Source organism: Rhinopithecus roxellana, chromosome 20 (assembly GCF_007565055.1).
Source record: "Rhinopithecus roxellana isolate Shanxi Qingling chromosome 20, ASM756505v1, whole genome shotgun sequence".
NCBI lineage: Eukaryota > Metazoa > Chordata > Mammalia > Primates > Cercopithecidae > Rhinopithecus > Rhinopithecus roxellana.
Window position 1 is genome coordinate 18,164,763 of NC_044568.1, and position 22,167 is coordinate 18,186,929.

Below are 22,167 nucleotides of genomic sequence, written 5' to 3' on the forward strand. Positions count from 1 at the left end.
CCAGTGATCTGTGAGCTTGTGGAGGTGGCAGCCGGGCAGGGGGCAGAGACAGGGTGGATCTCCCCAGTCCAGGTGTGGCCCCTGCCCAGACCCTCTGTCCAGACCACCCTCTGCCTGGCAGAAGAGAGGCAGATGCCCGCAGGTGCAGACTGCAGGTCGGAACCATGGGCACGGGTGTTCATGGCCACCAAGGGGAAACACAAAATGCTGCCTGTCCCTGTCCCCACCCCAGAGCTATGGGTTCCACTTGGTTTGCCATGAGGTCTTTGGCCACCAGGGCCTGGACATATGAGCTTCAGAAAGATGGGCCCCTGAAGCATCGGAGGGGGCCCCAGAGCCTCCCTGGGCAGGAGCTGCCTTACTTCATGTGACCCGGCCAACACCCGCCCAGGGGTCCCTGACACAGCGCACCCAGGACACCCCCTCTTTTGTCTCCAGGCCTCAGTTTTCCCAGCCGTCCCGATTCCATGGGGCTGTCAGCTGTGGGTCTCCATCTGCCTGGTCTCTGGCCAGGTCCTCACGCCACCTTTTGCACTTGTGCCGGGGGTGGCTTGGGGCATGGTGGGGGGCTACGCAGGGCAGATGGCATTCATCCTTGGCTCGAGGACTGACCCCTTCCTGAGAGCTGGGGTGGGAGGGCCTGTCCCACCCTGAGCCTTGTGGTCTGGCCCCTGGAGGCTGCTGGCCAGACTGATGCAGCCAGCTGGTGAGTATGCTACTGTCTGTGTGTGTCCCCAAAGAAGGATCGAGAGAGGTGAGGGAAAAAGAGGAGGCTTTCTTCCACAAAGTAAACTAGTGTCTCCTTCACGCTCCCCACCAGTCCCGACCCCAGGGACCTGAGTAACCAGGGAAACTGCCCATGGATTCCCTTGCCCTTGCCCCGGGGCTCGGTGCCAGGGAAGCTGCCCATGGGTCCTCTTGCCCCAGGGCTCAGTGTTCTAGAGACCACCGGTTCACCCGTACAGCCTTGGACCACACAGCCTTGGAGGGCCTGACTCAATTTACCCCACAGCACCATGCCCGTTTCCTGTCCCCTAGAGCCTTTGATCACCACAGCCAACTGCCCTGCCCACCTGGAAGGGCACTGCAGTGTGGGTGGGGACAAGATGGAGCCCAGTGGGAGAGAGAGATGAGAAGAGTCCCAGGACGCCTACCTCCGGGGGAGGCAGGTCCCCTTCGTGGGCACGGGCATGTCCGCTGCCACCGCCGCTGTGTGGGTTCGGAGCTGGAGAACCGCAGCCCTGGGAGGAGGAGAGACGGGCTTCTGCCACTTTAACAGAGAGCCCAAATCCCAGACTGGTCCTTGTTTCTCTGAAATCCACGAAAGCAAACCTCAGGGAGTTTGCTGGGCCTGTCACTGAGGAGTGCAGGTGGTGCTAGGGCCAGGGCACTATCTGGAGGACACACTCGATCTGTCTTGACTTTCAGAACGAGGTTTCTGTTGTCAGGCTTGGTTCCAGACAGGACCTGGCTGGTGGTGACTCGATGGCATCCATCCTTACGATGCTCAAAGGAGGAACTTTTACCACCGTGAAGGAACCACCAGCAGGTAAACCGTGCCTCCCCTGGGGGCCACAGTTCAGACGCCTTTGAAAATCTGTTTCCTACACTTCACAAACTCCCGCGTTTCTCTTAACTTTTTCTTTTTTATTTGGCAAACATCTCTTCTTTATTACCATCAGGAATATTATTTGGACCTCTGCAAAGACTATATACATTCACATTAACGTACACTCTCGGCTTCGGGCCTCTCGCGGGCCGTTCACGGCCGCTTCAGTAGCTGGGTCACTCGGGTATTGCACTGAGTTCCTGGAACTCCTGAGAGCCACGCACACAGATGCCAGGCGGTGGGCCGCGCCTGCTGTTGTCTGTCCTTGCACTTGGTGCAAGCGTGAATTTCTTTATCCCTTTATTTCCTTCTTGAAATAGCGGAGGGAGTTGAGAGGAGTGGAGGGAGGATGGGCAGGGCTGGAAGGTGGGAGGGAGCATGTCTGATAGAAAATGTCACCGAGACACACCCCAGGGCCAGAGGCAAACGCATCTGAGGGGTGGCAGGGCAGGAGCACCAGGGCTATGTACATGGTCAGGGTCCTTCCTGGGGAGGAAGCAGAGGGCTGCTTTTGTTTGTAGTTTTTTTGTTTTGTTTTTCTGCAAAAGTTTGGAAGACAGGGGAGTAGCTGCAGTGAGACGCTGGGGTGGGGGCGATGGGGCCGGGAGAGGTTGGAGGTGCGGAGAGGAGAGAGGTAGAGGAGGACGGGCTGGCTGAGAAGCCATGTTTCAGGGAGCCCTGCTGGCTCCGCGTGCTTGAAAAGCAGTCGAGAATCAACCCAAAAGATTGTCACAGTTTTGTTTCGGAATTATGCTCTCTCTGGGAAGACAATTTTAGCACTTTTTTTCCACAAGTGGAAAAAGGAAATATGAAACGTCACAGGGGCGTGAGGACAGACGGCGTGTCCTTCCCTACACACGTGGAGACGCAGGCTGCGGCGACGGCACACAGACCGCGCACACGCGGCGGACGCACCGACGCCTACGCGGAAGGGAACAAAAGTCGCTTCTCACTGGGCACCAACCCTCTGCACCCCAATATCCCGACACCCACAGACAAACCCAAGAGCAAGGAAAACAGTGAAAAACATACTTTGGCAGTGACAAATTTTGGACTTTGATTTCTTGTGTTTGCTTTTTTGGATTTCCTTTGGAGCAGAGGTGTGTCCGGTATCCTTGGCTGGCTAGCTAGCAAGGTAGTTCACAAGTATGCTTCCTTTGCTTTTGTAAAAAAACTTTTTGGATTTTTACTTAAAGCCAAAGAGTTTAACATTACAGGAAAAAAAAAAATCTGAAACCAAAAATGCTTCTTGAGTCAGAAATTGAAATCTTTCCTCCCGTCTTTGCCAATCAGCCTCACGCCCCTGGGGGAGGGGCACAGCTGGGTTCAGATCTCCGGCTATAAAATCACAGTTTTCTTTCTCCCTCGTTAATCAGGAGGGGGAGAACCCCCAGAGTTTTCTTTGTCCATTTCTGAGTAACTCTTTTGCCAACAAACAAAACCCCCCAAAATTCTTTGCTGAAAATATAAGCCACCAATTAGATTTTTTCATTGAAGAGAAAGTGTGTGCTAGTCATAGAGAGAGAGGATAGAGAAGACAGAGGGGGACAGACAGACAGAGAGGAAAAGAGAGAGAGGCGGGCAGAGCTGCCGCGCCCACGGCATCCGCTCCGCTGTCTAAAGCTCACTGAGGCTTCTGAGGATGCTTGAAGAGAGGTTGTCAAGAGGTCTCCGTGCAGAATCATTAGGTAGCTGAGGCAGGTGCATTGAATGCGGTTTTGTTGGTTCTGTGTCTTCTTTTGGAGAGGGGCAGTAGCAGCAGTGACTCTAATTGGTCGGCTTCCCCAGGCCAGGCGGGCGCAGCGTCTGGCCGGCCGGGCATCAGGGGCCACAGCATTTGGCGGGCCCGGAGCTGGGTGGGGTCGGCACGGTGCTGTGTCCAGCAGGCCGGGGTCTGGTGGGGTCAGCGGGGCACGGCATCCAGCGGGCCAGGCGGGCTGGGGGAGCCGGGGCGAGAAGGCCCCGCAGAGCCGGCTTCGCTGGGGCTGGCAGCACCCACAGGCAGGGAGGGGCCCAGGCCGTGGGCGGCTTCGGGCGGTCCAGGCACCGGGTCGGCCACCACGGCCGCAGGGCCCTGCAGGCTCTGGCCACACACGTGGTGGTGCTTCTCCCAGTCCCGATGCTGGCAGAAGGACCCGCAGTAGCGTGCCGCATTGCAGCCGCTGCACGTCTCACTGGCTTTCCGTCCGCAGTTCCAGCAGCTCTGGGTGGGGGCAGAGGGACCAGTCAGGGCTGGGTCCGGTCACCCAAATCCCCAACACATGCTCCAGCCAAGCCACTCAGACCCAGCACGTCATCAACAGGTGAGAAGAGAGAAACTCTAAAGCCCCACAGCCCTCGGGCCATTCCCCAGATACAGCCACTCACTGGGCCATTTTGGGGGACAGCGTCCTACTACTGTGTCTCACACTCCAGCTCACCCAGACAGGTTTGTGCTGTGCTAACTCAACGATGACCCCTGCCTCCTCTCCGGGAAGCCCTCCTGAGCTCACCAGTCTCCAAAACCGAAGGGCATGGTCCCAGCATAATTGAGGTTGCTGAGATCTCACCATCTGCCTCTGCTGCATACCCCCCAACCCGTCTCCCTCCCCACCTCTGCCCCATCCCCCGCCTCTGCTGCACCCCCCCCACCTCTGCCCCCACCCTGTGGTGGGTTCTGCTCCCTTTCCGTAGGGTGAGTTGTGCCCCAGGCATCCCTGTGGGCAGAGGGGGTCACGGATGCCACACAAAGCCCGAGCATGTTTCTTCTTGGGGAGGGGCTGGATCTCTCACAGAGACGGCTGAGCTGTGGGGTGGGAAGCCCAAACCTGCCCCAGGGGAGAAGCCCAGGGCCCTCTGTGGCCTCCAAAGCCTCTGGTGCCACCTCCCACCTCCCCTCCCCTCACTGCCACAGCAGCAGCAGCCTTCCTGCGGAAGGCATGGTGCCCGCTCCAGGCCCTGGCCCCTGCCAGTCCCTCCGCTGGGCCTGCTCCCCCAATGCCTGCGCGGCCAGCTTAATTCCTCCCGGCCTCTGCTCAGGTGTCACCTGCCATGAGGCCTCCACGGCCCCACTCCCCACACACTTCCGCCCCCAGAAACGGCGTGCCCGCCTCACTTCTGCCCGCCTCGCTTCTGCTTTTGGTGTTTCTTTCTCTGTGCCCACTCAAGTGCCAGCTCTGTGAGAGTTTTGCCGGTGGTGTTCTAGCTTCTCCCCAGCCGAGAGCATGTGTGGAAAGGGCTGGTGCAGAGACCCCTGCATCGATGGGGCTCCATCTTCTCCCACCCCGGGGCTGGCCCAGGCACAGATACACACAGGGCCTTTGGACAGAGATCTGCCCTGTCTCAAGGGACAGTCCTGGGGCTCCCTGGAAAGGGTCTCCCCCTCTCCCCTCTTTGTGGACAAGGCAGAAAAGGGTTGCAGAGGGTCCTCTGCCCCCACCTGCCTCCCAGGTGCACAGGCACAAGCAGGGTAGCTCTCAGGCCTGCCGTGTGCACCGGAGGGAGCTGGGCGCCTCAGACGCCACCTGGGGCCCTCACAGCTCTCCTGGATCCTCCTGCTCTCACAGGCTAAAGAACAGGGATTTCAGGCCAGGCATGGTGGCTTACGCCTGTCCATCCCAGCACTTTGGGAGGCCGAAGCGGGTGGATCATCTGAGGTCAGGAGTTTGAGACCAGCCTGGCCAACATGGCAAAACCCCGTCTCTACTAAAAATACAAAAATTAGCCAGGTGTGGTGGCGGGCACCTGTAATCCCAGCTACTCAGGAGGCTGAGGCAGGAGAATCGCTTGAACCCGGGAGGCGGAGGTTGTAATGAGCCAAGATCGTGCCACTGCACTCCAGCCTGGGCAGCAAGAGCGAAACTCCAACTCAGCATCAGCCAACCTGGGCTTGAGTCCTGGCCCCACCACTTCCCAAGGCCGTGACCTCAGACAAGCTGCCAACCTTCCTGAGCCCTCAGTTTCTGGATCTACAGAACGGGGACACCCATAGGACGTCTCACCAAACCATGTGAAATCTGTGTTGATAAGCACAGCGTGGGCAGGGACGGCGTGCCTGCTGCAGGACGCCCGTGATAACTGTGCTGATGCCATGTGGAGGCTCAGAATCCTCACGGGGGTGGCGTGGGACCACACGGGAGCGAGACGGGAAGGGTGTCAGCGTGGCCGGGTGGCCCTACCTCGCTGGAGTCCTCCTGCTGGTTGACGACCGTCAGGGCGTCCTCGGAGGCCTGCCGCTTCGCCTCGGCCAGGGCCCGCTCCATCTTGGCACGCTCCGTCGTGATGAGCTCGTGCGCTTTGCGCTCCGCGTCTGACACGGCTTTTTGCAGCTCTGACATGGCCTGCCGCTTCACCTCGTTCACGGCCTCTTCTGCAAAGGACATGGGCAGGGCTGGCGGTCACATGGGCCATCCCAGACGGGTCTTTGGACTTCCTACGCCCACAACCTGGGGACAAGGGCTATGTGCAGCTGAACACACGTAGCATCTGTGCACACACAGGCACACGTTGATGGCCCTCATGCCTATGCGGACAAGTACATGCAAATACACGCAGGCATCCCAGGCATGTGTGTGCAAAGCTGGGTCATGCGGCGAGCACGTGGGGAGCTTTTCAAAGCTTGCTCCCCAGGCGCTGCACCCCTGCAGGGCAATGGCGAGTCCTACCCCAGGGTCTGGTCAGCCAGGGGCGCACCCGGAACCTGCATTCCTAATGCGTGCCAGGGGAGCTGCTGCTGCTGCTCCAGGAACCGTACCTGAGGCGCTCGGATAACTCTGCTGTTCCGCCTTCACCACTGGCCCCACCCAGACGCAGCCCAGGAAGCCCCCTCCTCCAGGGCTCTGTGCTGTCACCCCAGACCCTGCTCTGTTATCCTCACTGCACTTGCCATCCTTTAACCTAGCTGGCCTCAGAAGACCACGCTCCCTGACCCCATTGTTTGAATCCTGATGTGTGCTAAGGTGGGGCAGGCTCAGAGCAGCTCCAGGGAGAACCGCCCGCCCAGTTGGAGAGGCCAGGTTTCAACTCCATCACTAAAAGAGACCCTAAGACCAGCTGGAGACCCTGGTACCGCTGCCTAACCCCAACCACGACCCCAACCCCAACCCTAACCTTAACGCCTCTCGCTACCCACAGATCCAGCTCTGCCCCAGCCCCTCCCCCACCTCTGGTCTCCACAGCATAAGCACATGTCCCCACAGCCTTGCCCAGCGCCCAGCTCCACGTCTGCCCATGTTCTGACTCTGTTCTGCCCAGACTCTGGCCCCGCGTGCCTGACGCGCCCAGGCTCTGAGTGTGTGTACTTCTGCATGCCCTCCTGGGTGTGCAGGGCTGGGACCCACTTTATTCTGCTGGGCGCCCACCGGTCCGTTTCCTGGTAGGCACAGGTAGCAGCTGTCCTGCCCTGAGTGTGGGTCTACTCTGACCGCGCTGTGAGCCACGCAGCGGAATGCATAAAGCCCCACAGCCTGAGCCCCCACATGGAGACAGAAGCTCCTCATAGCTGAGCTGCTGAGGGGCATCTGGGGCCCTGGCCTCCCACAGCACGGCTCGCCGGGCAGCCCCCACTCACCAGCACCGCTCGCCGGGCAGCCCCCACTCACCAGCCTTCCTCCAGATGTCCTCGGGCATGTAGCCGGTGAGGGTCCTTGGCAGGAACTCCCGGGGCACGTCTGAAACAGGGGCCAGTGTCACACAGGATGGGCCATGCAGCTGCCTCTCCCCACCCTGGCTGGGCCCTGAGTGCAGGGCATGAGCGTGCGAGTCCCTGGGGGAGGGCCCAGGTACCCCTGGACAAGGTCTTGCTCAGTCGCCAGGCACCCAGGGCGGTGCCCGGGCATGGGGGGGCACTGGAGCTGTGGACCTCGGACTCGGCTGGGAGCCGTGTGTGTCCTGGGCTTCTCCTGGTTTCAGTATTCATCACTGAGGCGGAGGAGCAGAGACCCTCAGGGCCTCCCAGCTCAGCCTCCGGCCCACCGGACGCCCTGAGCTCCAGGCTCCTGGGAGACCAAGCAGTGTTTCTGTACAAAGTGAAAAAGGTGCCTCTTTCTCAAGTGAAACTGTTTGCCTGGCGTTTCATTGCACTGCCTGCCTGACAGCTCCCAGGTGTCTGCTCCCTCCCCACCCACCCGCCACACACCTAGCTGACACCCTTCAGGGCCAGCGGAGCTGCTGCGGGGCCGGGCCGTGGCGGGACTGGGGCCCTTCTTCGTGTCCTCCGTGTCGCTGCAGCGCCGTGCCCAGTGGTTGAGCTCCTCGCGGTCGGCCTCCTGGCACCTGCGCAGCACCGTGAGCGAGCGCCGGGTCTTCTCCACCATGTCCATGATGCAGTTCAGGAGCTGGGGGCAGGCGGATGGGCGGGGCAGAGCGCTTCAGCACCTCGGAGGGACCCGGGCGCACGGGACACTCCCTGTGCTGCCCACTCGGCCAGAGCCCTGGACAGGATGGGTGCTCGACCAGCCCACTGCCCACGAGGACAAGGGGGTGAGGGAGGGCCCACCTCTACCGCTCGGAACTATGGGTCCCTAGCCTGGGACTGCCGGGCGCCTGGGGTACCAGACTCACACAGGACACATGCTTAGACGCACACAGGAGTTTATGATTCTCCTTTTTTTTTTTGAGACGGAGTCTGACTGTCACCCAGGCTGGAGTGCAGTGGCACGATCTCGGCTCACTGCAAGCTCTGCCTCCCGGGTTCACGCCATTCTCATGCCTCAGCCTCCTGAGCAGCTGGGACTACAGGCGCCTGCCACTGCGCCCAGCTAATGTTTTGTATTTTTTAGTAGAGACGGGGTTTCACCGTGTTAGCCAGGATGGTCTTGATCTCCTGACCTCGTGATCCGCCTGCCTCGGCCTCCCAAAGTGCTGGGATTACAGGCATGAGCCACCACGCCCGGCATGATTCTCCTTTTTAACCCGCTCGGGCGGCTCTGCCTCAGGGACCTGGCTTTCTGCCTGGGCTCCCCTTCTAAAAAGGACGAGGGTGAGGGATGAGGCTGACAACAGTGCTGGGAGGGGTTCTGGCCCTGAGCCCGGCGACCCCTCCTTGGACGTGCTGCGGGATGGGGGGGTGGGTTCTCACGAGCCCAGTTCCAGGACCGTCCCCTAACGTCCTACCTCAAAGAGGCCTCAGCACTGCTTTCCCCCCACACTTCTTGTTAAGACTCAGGATAGACTCTGGGACAAGCTAGTGAGCAGAAAGTGGAGGGAAGGCAAGGCCTGCCATGATGGTTTTAGGAATCCTCCTCCCTGTGCCTCTCGCGATGCCTTGCACCAGACACGATGCCTGCGCTGACAGTGGGGGAGGGGGGCTCAGGTGAAGGACACAGCAGCTGGGCAGGGATGGGGCAGGCCACACAGGCAGGAGCTCAGGGGCACCCACACAGTCCTGCTGTCTCTAGCAGTCCCAGGCCCCATGGGGCAGAGCCATGGCCATGTTTATATATGGGTGTAGCCATGCAGATATGGCTGTGTGTGGGTGTAGCTATGTATGCATGTGGTTGTGTGCGTGGTTGTGACTGTATGTGGGTGTGGTTGTGTGTGTGGCTCTGTGTGGGTGTGGTTGTGTGCATGGGTGTGGCTATCTGTGGGTGTGGCTGTATGGGTGGGCATGGCTTTGGGGTGTGGCTCTGTGTGGGTGTGGCTGTGTGACTTGCATGGGTGCGGCTGTGTGTGGGTGTGGCTGTGGCTGTGTGCATGGGCGTGGTTGTGGGGGGTGTGGCAGTGTGTGGGTGTGGCTGTGTGCATGGGCGTGGTTGTGGGCGTGGCTGTGGGGGGTGTGGCAGTGTGCGGGTGTGGCTGTGTGCATGGGTGTGGCTGTGTATATGGGTGTGGTTGTGTGGGTGGGTATGGCTGTGTGGCCGTGTATGTTCGTGTGGGTGGTGTGTGTGGGTGTGGCTGTTTGCATGAGTGTGGCTGTGTGTGGCCACATGGGTGTGGTGTGCACGTGGGTGTGGCTGTGGCTCTGTGGGCGTGGCTGTGGATGGCTGTGCATGTGTGTGGCTGTGTGTGGGCGTGGCTATGTGGGCGTGACTGGGTGGGCGTGGCTGTGTGGGCGTGGCTGTGTGGACACTCACGTTGTTGAGGTGCTTCCACTCTTCTGCCCACTCACGCTCTGTGAGCTTGTGGTCGATCACTTCTTCCTGCCGGGACCCAGGCACCACTGTGGATGGGGGAGGTGCATGCTTAGGTCCCACCCACAGCCAGGCTCCGCCCTATTCTCCCAGACCCCGCCCTCTGCTCCCAGGCCCCACCCATGGGCTGTGCCCACTGGGGACTACGGACAGGGTAACGGAAGGGCTGGTTGACTCAGTGAACGCGGAGGATGCCTGGGTTACTGAGCTGCCTGGGCCTCTGGGCCGACTGCTCTTCCCCTGCAACCTGGTACACGCCTCCAAGGGAGGGTCCAGTCTCAGTCCTGCACCTGAGGAAACTAAGCCTGGTTAAGAGCAGTGGAGGTGGGGTGTGGACCGAGGCTGGCTGGAGCTGGAGCACTGTCCTCAGCCACTGTCTGGGAAGGCCTTGTTAGACTAAGCGTGGCCTGAGGATGCCTCAGTGCCAAGTCACACCATGACCTGGACCTGCCTTAGCCCGTGAACCAACGGATAACCTCGCTGGGAGGAGCTGGTCTGAGTCATTCACAGCAGCCCTCTGCGGTCACCCGCAGGCGCCCACGACTCAACATGAGGCCACGCCAAGCAACATGCAACCCTGCCGCCTCGGCACCCGCCTCCTGTCTCTGCCTGTGAACACCACCAGCCATGCGGAGGCTGGGGCTCTCGGAGCGCGCTGGCTCTGAGGCCTGTCCTATTCGGGGATTGTTCTTTGCTTAAACTCTGTTCAATGCAGCGTGTCTCAGGTTTTCCCTTTTGACAGGCTCCAGGACTGAAGCCGCAGGGGCCACTCCCACAGGTCACCAGAAACTAAGATGTGAGTGACGCCCAGCAGTGGCTGACCCCTTTCGTGGTGGCTGGGCCCATGGGAGATATGAGTGACGCCTGGCAGTGGCCGACTCTTTTGTGGTGGCTGCACCCACGGGAGACGTGAGTGACGCCTGGCAGTGGCCGACTCTTTCGTGGTGGCTGCACCCACGGGAGATGTGAGTGATGCCTGGCAGTGGCCGACTCTTTCGTGGTGGCTGCACCCACGGGAGATGTGAGTGATGCCTGGCAGTGGCCGACTCTTTCGTGGTGGCTGCACCCACGGGAGATGTGAGTGATGCCTGGCAGTGGCCGACTCTTTCGTGGTGGCTGCACCCACGGGAGATGTGAGTGATGCCTGGCAGTGGCCGACTCTTTCGTGGTGGCTGCACCCACGGGAGATATGAGTGATGCCTGGCAGTGGCCGACTCTTTCGTGGTGGCTGTGCCCACGGCTTCTGGAGACATCAGAGGCTTCCAGGCCCCACTGTTTTCTGCATTCGGCCATGGCTCATGCTTCCCGGGGCTGAGGTCTCCCTCTTTGGACCCTTTTCAGCCCCTAAAGATATCCTAGCCCCTGAACCTGAAATGGCTCCCCCAAATTGCAGAGGAGGTGAGGAGGTGGCAGCCACAGCTCAAAGTCACCACCCTGCTCTGCCGCCTGTGAAGCTGCAGCCGGCACCAACACCCCAACCAAAATAGTGGCTGAGATGTGCCCGACAGCTGGCGTTTATTTTTGTATTAGCAGAAGCGGGTGGGAGTCAGCACCTGCCCGGCCCGGCTGCAGCATGCCAGACGCCGTCACCTGCTGCCTGGGCCCAGGCCCTGGAACCTTCCGCAAGGTGGGGGCTGGGAAATGGCCTTGTGCAGGGCAAGGCCTCTGCTGACCCGGCTGCTGGGCCCCCACCGTGCCCTGGGTCTCTGTTTCAGCATGGCAGACTGGAGGCCTCCCTGCAGCCTGTCCTGGAGGGCTCCTGGGGTGGGGCTGGGCCTAACCATCTCTGGGTCCTCAGCACAGAGGCCATCAAAAAGTCAGACAGGCTGGGCTATGAGACTGTGGGTGCATTATGTGTGCTCTCAGGCTCCAGTCTCCTCATCTGTGGTATGGGGGTGCTGACGCTACCCTGCTGACGGGCTCAGGAACGAGTGAAGTGTAAAATGCACCGAGACTCCATGCCCACTTCTCTGTTATCCATGCCCGTCAGGCCTCAGGCCAAGACTCCGTGCCCACCTCTCTGTTATCTACACCAGCCAGGCCTCACTCTGAGTCTCCATGCCCACCATCTGCTCTAGATACCAGCCAGGCCTCACGGCAGCCCTTGCTGGACTCTGCATTAACTCCCCCGGGCCTTGGACTCTGAGAGGTGGGACTCTGGTCTGACCCAGCTGACAGAGGAGGAAACTGAGATGCAGAGCCATGTGACCCGCCTGCAGGTGCACTGTGGGAATCGCCAAACTCGGATGAGAACCACGTGGGCAGCTCCAGGCCCGAGGCTGCACACACCAGGGGAACAGGTGGGCTCAGGGCCCAGGACAGGCCCCTCTGCAGCCACCACCCTGCCCCGGGGGGGACAGGACTCTCCTGGCCCCGAATGGTGCCAGGCAAGGGGGACGGGGTCTCCTGAGTTCGGGTGCACACAGCTGCCCGTGGTGCCTTGCACCCACATGCTCAGGTGTACACATGTGGGCACACGTGTGCTCCTGTAACATGCATCCACACTTCTGCCCCATCACACTGTTCACCAAGTGGCCGATGGCGCTCTCGCAGCTCCCGGGGGTCCGCATGGCGGTAGGCGTCTCGGAAGTGGTGGGCCATGGCGATGTCCTCCAGGCGGTAGTGCAGTGGCGTGGGCTGCGGGGGCCCGTTGCTGGGGCTGTAGCGCTGGGCAGGGTTCAGGGTGCATGGCCGTTTGCTGAGGTGCTCAGGGTGCAGCGGGTCACGGTCCAACCCGTTCTCTTTGGTCCTAGCCCAAGAGCAGGCGGGGTGGGGGCAGTGGATATAGCAGAGCCAGGGACAGAGGTGCAGGCGGGGTGAGAGGCAGACAGGTGTGGGCAGAGAGAAAGAGGACACGTAAGGGCGAGACAGAAACATGGAGCAAAACACCAGCCCTGGGAAGCCCAGCCTGGCACTCCCACTCGCCACCCCTCTCCCGGGGCCTATGCCAGCCTCAACCTCTGCTCGAGCTGTACTGGATCCTGAGGCCTGGTGGTCCAAGAGCCGGACTCGCTGCTCTGGGAATGAGGAGAGGGATACACCAGCCTCCCGTAACTGGAGACCACCCGCCCCCTGGGCAGCAGCAGCACAAGAGTATCTGGAGCAGCAGAGTGGGTCCAGCCCAGGCACCTGGGGACTCTGGACCCCTGGACGCTCGGGGTCCACACCCAGCACACAGGGGACAGCCGTCCTCCCACCAGCCTCCTCCCTGTCCTCCTAGGCTCCCCGGAGCATCTGAGTCTGCAGCCCACTGGGGTGTCTGCCCGTGCAGCCGCCAAGCCTGCTGGCCCTAGGATGCTTCGCCACGCTCCCTCAGCCTGAGTGGGCTGGCTGGGCCTACAGCCCCAGAGGAGGTTCCCTCTCTTACCGAGAGGGGAGCAGCGTGAGCCGCGTGGCCATGGTGCCCCCAGCCCAGATGCCCGGAGCCCACAGGTACCTGTCGGGCGTCCTCCTCTTGCCGTTCTCGTTGACTTCCAGCAGCAGCTCTGAGGAGTCGATGGGGGAGGAGGCGCTGGCGTCCAGCAGGAGCTGCTCATGCTGGGCCAGGTACTGGGCAGGCGTCTGCTTGGCCAGGCGTGCACAGTGCAGGAGCTCCCGCTGTAGCAAGGGCAGGTTTGCCTGTAGGGTGGGGAAGGAGGGCCTGGGGGGCGTGCAGGGGTGCACAGCCCTGCTCAGGTCTGAGCAGAGGGGGCCTGGGTTGGGTGGCTGAAAGCTCAACTTGACTTCAGGCCTCAAAGATTAGGTGCTCGACCTCTGTGGGCCTCAAGTTCCTTCCTAGCAGTGCCATGGGAGGGTGCCGTGGGAGAGTGGGCACCGAGGCTCGCAGGAGTGCCTCACCAGGGCCACACAGCGACGTGGGGCGTGTGGGGCTTGAGCCCAGATCCTGGACTCCCAGGCTGGGGCTTTTCCACTGCACCCAGCTCCCTCCCATGGCGCCGTCTGGAGAAGATGGTGCAGCAGATCATGGCTGGTCTTCCCCCCTGCACCCGCCCCGCCCAGCAGGCACCACATGACCGGGCACAGCTGGGGAAATGCAGGCTCAGAGAGGGGGAGCGGCCCCGGGTCTGCAGGCCCTCACACGAGGGAGCTGGGAGTGAAACCCGGCTGAGATTACGGGCAGTATGTCTGCTCCAGCCCTGATGGGAAACCCCTCAGAATCAGCTTCCCCTTCCCTTCCCGCTGGTTTCCAGCCTTGGCCTCAACGGATTGTGGACTTGGGAGGTGAACACCCATGTTCTGTGGCCGCGCTGCTCTGAGCACGTGGTGCTCAGTGATCCTCCAGCCTCGGTGAGGACAGCCTCAAGACCGGGCTCTGTGTTTGTGGGTAAGGACTCCGAAGCGTGCGGCCGAAGGACAGCCCAGTGTACAGGATTTGTGTGCAGACCCTGCCTTTGGTGCCTGTGAGTACTCGCGGCGCCCACCGCCTCCTCCCTGGCTCCAGGCTGGCACCGCTGGGCCGCAAGCTGTGCTCTCAAAGTCTTCCCAGAGCTGCTGCGGGAGGGCGGACAGGCTGGACCCTGAGCGTGCTGGACCAGGGCCCAGCAGCAGGCCACTTGGGAGGGCCAGCGGTTCTAAGCATTTGTAAATAAATACAATTCCCCAACTTTCTCATGCGTTTCAAAGCTGCCACGCCGCCTTCTCCCGCCAGCGCCTCCCCCTTCCCCATGAGTGCTTCCACCAGGCCCTCGAGCAGTGCCGGCTGCGGGCCTGTTTTTCTCTTTGGATAGCTGAACAGGGGCCAACCAGCCATCTGTCGAGCACATTAGGAGCATGAGCTGGGAAACGAGGTCCCGGGAGGTCTGAGGAGCCAAACATCCTCCCTCCCTCATCAGCCCCTCCCCAGGGGCCTCCCCTTGGCCCATTCGGGAACCGGCTGGTCGCGGTTAGGGCAGGGGGAACATCTGGATCCCTGGCTGGCTGGGGCCAGCTGGGGCCAGCTGGGAGCTGGGGCAGTGGGTGGGGTTGCATCCCAGGCTTCTGGAAAGCCTGACCCTTGGGCTGCGTGTGGGGCAGGCTCAGAAGAGTGCAGGGGACCCAGGACTGGGCAACACCAGCGTGTGCGCCGGACGCATCGCCGCCCTCAGCCAGCAGGGAATGGCTCCCCCAGGCCTGCAGAATGGGGTGGGGCCTGTGGGAGCCTCCTGCAAAGCCTCCTTCGAGGCAGTGTCCCCACTCTGTCCCCAGGAGTCCAGGGCACCCGGGAGGTGTCACCACTAAAATGCTACACAAACTGAGCTGGGCAAAAATGCCCCAACCCCACTGCCGAATGGAGGCTCTGACTACAGAAGGCCCGAAGCTGCCCTCTGCACAGATGCGAACTCAGGCTGGGGGACTGATGTTCGCAGCGATGGCAGTGGTGGCTGAGGCACTAGCTGAGCTACAAGGGCTTTCGCAGACTCCGCTGCTCTGCCAAGCACCCAGCTAAAGCCTCCCTGACCGTGGGCTCTGCCATAGAGACGCTGTGGCCTTGGGCTGGTCACTTAACCTCTCTGACCCTTGCTGTATCTGCAAACTGGCACTGTGGAGACCCTGGCCGAGACGGGCTCTGGCGAGCTCCGGGTAAATTAGCTCCGTCCTTTCCCACCGCCCTGTGCAGGGGGTTCACCACCCCAGCTACGAGAGAGAGGACGCAAGCCAGAGCTGGGGTTCCAGCCAGGCAGGCCCCCACCCTCTCCGGCCCCTTAGCCACCATTCCTGCCATTTCTAGGATGATGTCTCCAAGGGCTGCATGAGGGTACCCCACACTGGGCCTGGGGGGCTATGGATGTCTCAGGAAGGTGCTACCCCTCCCCTAGCCCAGGCTACAGTCAGGAACACCGAGGTCGAAGGGGGCTGGCTGGGGGTCACTCCCACTAGGCTCCTCCTGTCTGGCCTGGGAAGGTCGGGTTCCCCCACTACACTTTGTGTCTGAAGGGGCTGCTGCCCTGTAGCGGTGTCGGCGGGGTGGGGGATGGGTGGGCGTGGTGTAGGTGGGGTGTGGGCAGGGTGTGGACGGGGGTGTGGGCGGGGTGTGGGAGGGGTTTGGGAGGGGTGTGGGTGGGGTGAGGGCGACTCCCTGGGTGGGACAGCCGGGCCAGGGTTCTGGCTGGTATCTGAGCAACAAGCTCTGGAAGCAGGACTGGCCGCAGGATCTTTAGCTTTTATTTTTGAATCCTCCCGGCCTCCCCCCAGAAGCTCCATGTCAGAGAAGTGACCAGACTTCATGTCCTACTGGTCCTGGGCCCCGGGTGGGGGCATGAGGTGGGCTGGCCCTGAGCTGCAGCTGCACCACACAGGCTGTGGGAGCCCCTGTGTACCGAGGGGAGACTGAGGCAGACGGTGCCCTCACAAGAGCAGTGCTGTGGACGGCGCCATGCTGGGGTGTGGCCGGGGGACACCAGGGCCTGACCAGGCGTCATGGATAGAGGCCGTAGGTCTGGTGGGGGCAGAGGTGGGGACGCTGTGGCATCTCTCTGCCTGACCCTGCTCCTCGGGTAAACAAGGGTGGCTGGGTCCCCAAAGACTGGGAGGGGTGGGGGCTGTAGCAAGTTAAAAGAAGGGAAGGGAAGAGAAGGACCGCTAACGAACTGCAAACGACGCCAGATGGGCCCAGGCTCCTGACACTCCAGAAGCTTCTCTTTTGTCACCAGCTGGGAGCATAAGCACAGCAGGGCGTGGGAGGGGGCAGAGGAGGGCAGGAGGAGGGAGGGAGGGAGGGCAGGAGGAAGGGAGAGGGTGGAGGGAAGGAAGGGGTGGAGGGAGGAAAGGGGTGGAGGGAGGGAGGGAGGAGGCAGTGGAGGGAAGGAGGGCAGGAAGGAGCGGAGGAGGCTGGGCAGGAGGGAGGGAGTAGAGGAGGGAGGGCAGGAGGGAAGGAGGGCAGGAAGGAGTGGAGGAGCCAGGGCAGGAGGGAGGGAGGGAGTGAGGGAGGGTGGCAGCAGAGGTGAGTGTGATGTGGGGTCCCCTTGGGGAGGGACTGAGGGGGATCAGGGTCTGGCCCTGGGCGTGCCCTGTAACGACCATGGCATTTGGAGTTTGACAGATCTCGGTTTGAGCCCTGGCTCCAACTCTCCACCACCTGGGGGGAACCCAGAGCCTCAGTTTCCCCACCTGTTAATCAGGAACATGGCAGTGCCTATGCTACACCTTGACAGGTGTCAACAGGGCTGTGAGAGATCTGCATGAAGCAATTCCTCCTTCGCTAAGGGACATTTCAAATCCCTGCGCGATGCCCCCGTGAATCGAGAACGTGCCTCACCTCCCTGCAGTCCCCGCGACCTGGGAGGCTGAGGTGGAAGAGTCCCCTGAGCCCGGGAGTGAGGCCCGTTCTTTCCATGTGTCCCTTCATGCTGTCTCCCCAACAGCCTGAAGATGATTCCATTTTGCAGATGCAGAAACCGAGGCACAGAGGAACTGGCCTAGCCCAGGGGCCAACAGCTGCTAAGTGGCAGGGTCGGGCTCAAGCCAGGGAGTGTCTGATCTGGTCTGTCCTCTGGACCCCCGAGGGGAGGCCTGGCCCAGCAGAGACGGAGCCCACAGCAGGGCGGGCAGTGTTCAGGTGGGCCCAAAGGTGCGGCCAGACTGGCAGCTCCCAATTAAGCTCCATGGAACCCAGACCCCAACACGTGCTCAGCAGAGAGGGTCATGGGGTCAGATACATTTGGGGAACCTTTCCTCAGCTCCTGCTAGAGATGTGCGGCTGTCTTGGGGAAGTGGAGACCCGCAGAGATGGCAGTCTGACTCCATGGCACTTCCGTGCCCGTCCCATTTGCCTGTGTGTGGGAATCACTCTCCCATGGGAATCACTGGCTTCATTCATCCATCCATTCATTCATTCATTCATTCATTAGTTCAGAGACAGGGTCTTGCTCTGTCGCCCAGGCTGGAGTGCAGTGGCATGATCGCAGCTCACTGCAGTCTCGACCTCCTGGGTTCAAGCGATCTTCCCACCTCAGCCTCCCAGGTAGCTGGGACCATGGGTGCATACAGTGCCCAGCTAACTTTTAAATTTTTTGTAAAGATGGGGTCTAGCTGTGTTACTCAGGCTGTTTTTGAACTCCTGGCCTCAAGCAATCCCCGCTCCTCAGACTGGCATCTGTAAAAATGCAGGCTCTGATTCAGTAGGTTTCAGCCGGGCCGAGAGCCTGCATAGCTGACAAGCCCCGCATGCTGCCACCCTGGTCCACGGTTGATCTGGGTGTGACCATCTGACCTGCTTTCACCTGACACGTCTTCATCCACCTGCCTACATGGCCACATAAGACCCTTCCCGCCTGTCCACGCCTCCCGCCCTCACCTCTGCTCTCTCCACCCCACGTATTCTGTTCCAGTCGCACTGACCCCTCTGCTGCTCCTCAAGCACAGTGGGCGCCCCACGCCTCAGGCGGCCTCCGCACCTGGCGCCCCACGCCTCAGGGGGCCTCTGCACCGGCGCCCTGCACCTCGGGGCCTCTCCGCACCCGGCGCTCCGCGCCTCGGGGCCTCTGCACGTGCAGTTCCTGCTGTCTGGAAAGCCCTGGGCTGGCTCCGCACCCAGCTCCGCCCTCATCCTCAGTCCTCACCAACATGCCTCCAGGCAAGAGACTTTCGGAATATTTCTCCACCACGTACAGCTGCAGATTTGACAGTGGCTGTGGACCGAATGCCTTCCCACCCCAGGATGCTGGCTCCAGGAGGGACCTGCTGCATGTCCTGGGCCCTGTCCCTGAGCCTCGCCCCACGCTGGCACATCATCAGTGCCCAGAAATCACCTGTGGAGTGAGCTAGCGGCAACCAGAGCCAAACCGGACAGCTCTGTCCTGCACTGGATTCAGTGGTGGACTAATCCTCCAGTCTGGGAACCAGTTTTCAGGCCTTAACTGGTAGGAATCAACCCTGACTAGTCAACTAGTCAGCAGTGCTCCCCTAGGGCACCACAGGTCCTAGGCTGGCCAAGATCGACGCCTGACACTTCTTCACCCACCTGTCTATCCGGCCACATCAGCCCCTTCCCGCCTGTCCACACTGGCAAGGAATGGGATTAGGGGCCTTCTAAGGAGGCCTCCGAAGCAAAGGGGATGGGTTTGCCATTACCTTCAGGAAGGGAATGACAAACGGCCGCAGAGGGAAGTTGGTGGCCTCCTGAAGCTTGGAATGAAACTCCTCGATCGTCAGCGTCGAGTTCTGCAGGGGAGAAAACCCACCTCACACCGGCACCGCTCGGCATATGAGCCAGCGCCAGCCCGCCCACGCCTGAGGAGGCGGCTCCATGTTGGAAGCAGGCAGGCAGCCCAGGAGCTGGGCACGGCCTGGGAGGGTGCAGGCGGCATCATGGGAGCGGGTCCACGCCCAGTCGTCAGCATGGAGCCCACGTGCGGGCTCCATGCCGTGGCTGCATCCTCATTCAACGGAGGGAATACGCACGTCCCAAGGCCCTGGCTGCCCCTGCCCGACTCACCACCAGGCCCAGCACCAGCGTGCGCACGCGCTCCCCAATCTCTGGGGAGATGTCGCTGCCAAACTGCTGCAGGGCAGTGAGGAAGCGCTTGAGCTTGCTGAGTTGCCGGGCCCCACAGGCTGGGGGCAGGTGCTGTGTGGACAGGGAGGCCGTGGACGAGGTGGCCGGGCCATTGCTGAAGCCGTTGGGTGTGGACGGTGCGCCGCTGATGGCTGTCGGCGAGTGGCTGCTGCCGTTCATCACTGCAGGAGGGAAGCAGGTGTGAGGGCGAGGGACACGAGACATGAGGACACGAAGGTGACAGTGACAACACGGCCCAGACGGCGACAGTGAGGGCAGCAGCGACCAAGGTGACAATGTCAACAGCAACGGCGACAATAGTGGGACACAACGACAGCAGTGCTGAGCCGGGGCAGTGCTCAGCCGCCCAGGGCAGCTGAGCCGGACCTTTGTGTGCTGACCATCTGTCCTTCCGGCCCTGCTCTGAGAGGTCACACACACCCCCTTACAGACATGGAAATGGATACGCAGGGAGGTGAAGCCTCTTTGCCCCAGGTCCCCAGCGGGTAAGGGCTGGGATGGCATCCACAATGGTGGTGGCTGTGGAGTGACTGTGTTCTGAGTGTGGCTTCCCCTGCCTGGCACCACCCTTGGGACTTGCTCTGGGGCTGAAGTCAGGCCCTTCACACCTAGGAGGGGTGTGGCCCCTACACCTGGCCTGGAAGACACCGACCCACCAGGCTGGCTCAGGTTTTCACTGCGAACAGGGAGCGAGGGGCTTTTCCACACAACGGGGGCTTGATGGCTCAGTTCCCACTTTCTGGAGGCACAGGAGACTTGGAAAATGAGAAGTCGCTGTCCCCCGAAAGACCAGCTGCCGTCACCTCTGGCATGACGTTCCCAAGCAACACCCCACACCCAGTCAGGCACCTCTCAGCCCCGAGCAATGTCCCCAAAACAAGTGTCTCCCAGCCCTGAGCAATGTCCTCACACAGATGCCTCCCAGCCCCAAGCAATGTCCCCAAAACAAGTGTCTCCCAGCCCCGAGCAATGCCCCACACAGGTGCCTCCCAGCCCTGAGCAATGTCCCCTGCAGGTGCCTCCCAGCCCCGAGCAATGTCCCCAAAACAAGTGTCTCCCAGCCCTGAGCAATGTCCCCTGCAGGTGCTTTCCCACCCTGAGCAATGTCCCTCCTACATGTGTCTCCCAGCCCTGAGCGATGTTCCAGACAGGTGCCTCCCAGCTGTAAGCGATGCCTTCATTTGCCCCAACACCTGGGCTAATGGGGTTCCAGGGGGCAGAGGAGCTGGGACACCCAAGGACACACTGGGTGGGTTCCTGCCTCTGGTGGCTGGACACACAGATGCATGTGCACACAGACCAGCGCATGCTGAGGACAAGCAGGTGACATAAGGAACAGCTGAGGAGGGCACTGCAGGGCTGCCTGTTGGCCACTGAGACGTGACTGCCTGGCTGGCCCTCCTATTGGGGTCAGCGTTCCAGGAGCCTGGCAGACATGGGGCTGCTATGGAAGGTCCCAGGGCTGGGCCTCACCCCTTTTCTCAGGTGACAGAGCTAAGGCCAAGCCTCTTGCAAGGAGGCCAGGGTGGCCCTCCTGTGCCCGGGACACCTGCACCCTGTGCCCTTGGCCTCAGGAGCCTGAGGGGCGACCTCCAGGCTCTGCAGATAGGTCAGAGGTCACAGGGCTCCCAAGTCCCTTGCTGATGGGAGGGGGACTAGATGCCTCTGGGAGGCCTGAAGTCCTGGCCAGCTCCTGCTGTCAGGAGGACCGAAACCCCGCACACACTCACGGCTGGCTCCTGCCTCCTGCACAAGGACACACTCCCTACACAGGGTACCAACTCCCCTGCTCCCAGAGTGAGCCCTCCATTTCCCTGCCTCCACTCACCCCCCACTACCCTTACACGCATGCACACACATGTACACACGTGCACACATGTATGCACATGCACACACACGCACACACGCACACACACATGCACACACGCACGGCTATGACGTTCACGCACATCTCTCTTGCTCCACTGTGGCCCCGAGTGCCTCTCCCCAGGGAGCCCACCCCTTGCCCTTGCTGAGAGTGTGGGTCTGGGGGTGGGGGGCAGCTCAGAGCCACCTGCTCCCTCAGGGCCAAATTCCTCCGAGGCTCTAGCCGTATGTTCACGCCTGTGGCTGAGGCCTGGCGGGGCCTGTGTGTGCCGAGGAGGAGAGGAAAACCCTTTCTCCAGGATGGAGACGCCCCTGGGCTGGGCTGGTGCAGCAGCTCCTCCTGGGAAGCCGGTAGGCACGTGCTGTTTAGTTCATGTGCCGTGGATAGTGGGGGGTCTTGGTGTACCCCTCAGATCAGGCCAGCCCTGCCCATCCTAACCTGGCCCTGGGAGGTGACCCTGCTGAGTGTTGTGGACTCTGTCTGGACGGGAGGGAACATGGGACGTGGGGGCCCACATGCCAGGCCCCCTTCCTGGGCTGCGTCCCCACAGCTATGGCCCCGGCTGGGCCTGGCCTCCCTTTCTACCCGCTCCTGCAGGCCTGGGCTGGAAGGGGCCACACCCTCCCGAGGTTGACTGACCAGCCCGTACCTCCACCGAGGCCCTTCTGAGGGGTCAGACCTTCTCTAAGTGTCCCTCCAGTAACCCTTAGGTGGCCGCCATCGGCTTCCTCCACTCCACCTTCCCAGAAGCCGCCTGAGGCTCTCACCTTCCCGACCGCGGTCTAGTGGCACCTGCAAGGCGCCTCTCAGGTCAGGGAGCCGTGCTGTGGCCCGGGCTGGGCTCTGCATCTGTGCACACACAGGCTGCACGGTCATCACACACATTCCACGCGGCAGATGGGCACCGAGGCACCGAAGACACTCAGCAGGGCAGCGTGGCTCCCCGAGACCATCTCCCGTCCCCGGCAGACCCCACACACCGAGCAGCCAGCGCTGGGCACAGTGGGACGGGGTGATGCCAGCCCTGTGCTCAGGATGTTCTTGGTGGAGAGGGCGGAACAGATGTGCCCACAATGACGGCCTCCCCTGG

General features: G+C 61.6%; 1 protein-coding gene across 4 annotated transcripts in view; it reads right to left on the reverse strand.

Moving 5' to 3' along the window:
* Window positions 1-1,896: 1,896 nt before the first annotated feature.
* CBFA2T3 (CBFA2/RUNX1 partner transcriptional co-repressor 3) overlaps window positions 1,897-22,167 on the reverse strand; it is a 102,059-nt gene continuing 81,788 nt past the window's right edge. For all 4 annotated transcript variants that reach the window (XM_030924916.1, XM_030924917.1, XM_030924918.1 and 1 more), the window contains 9 exons: window positions 19,130-19,371; window positions 18,766-18,855; window positions 13,154-13,335; window positions 12,246-12,466; window positions 9,661-9,746; window positions 7,725-7,923; window positions 7,189-7,257; window positions 5,767-5,957; window positions 1,897-3,812 (listed from right to left, as the gene is read on the reverse strand). In XM_030924916.1, the coding sequence (XP_030780776.1) occupies window positions 3,513-3,812; window positions 5,767-5,957; window positions 7,189-7,257; window positions 7,725-7,923; window positions 9,661-9,746; window positions 12,246-12,466; window positions 13,154-13,335; window positions 18,766-18,855; window positions 19,130-19,371 (1,580 nt within the window). In that variant the 3' untranslated portion in view covers window positions 1,897-3,512. The remainder of the gene's footprint in view (window positions 3,813-5,766; window positions 5,958-7,188; window positions 7,258-7,724; window positions 7,924-9,660; window positions 9,747-12,245; window positions 12,467-13,153; window positions 13,336-18,765; window positions 18,856-19,129; window positions 19,372-22,167) is intronic.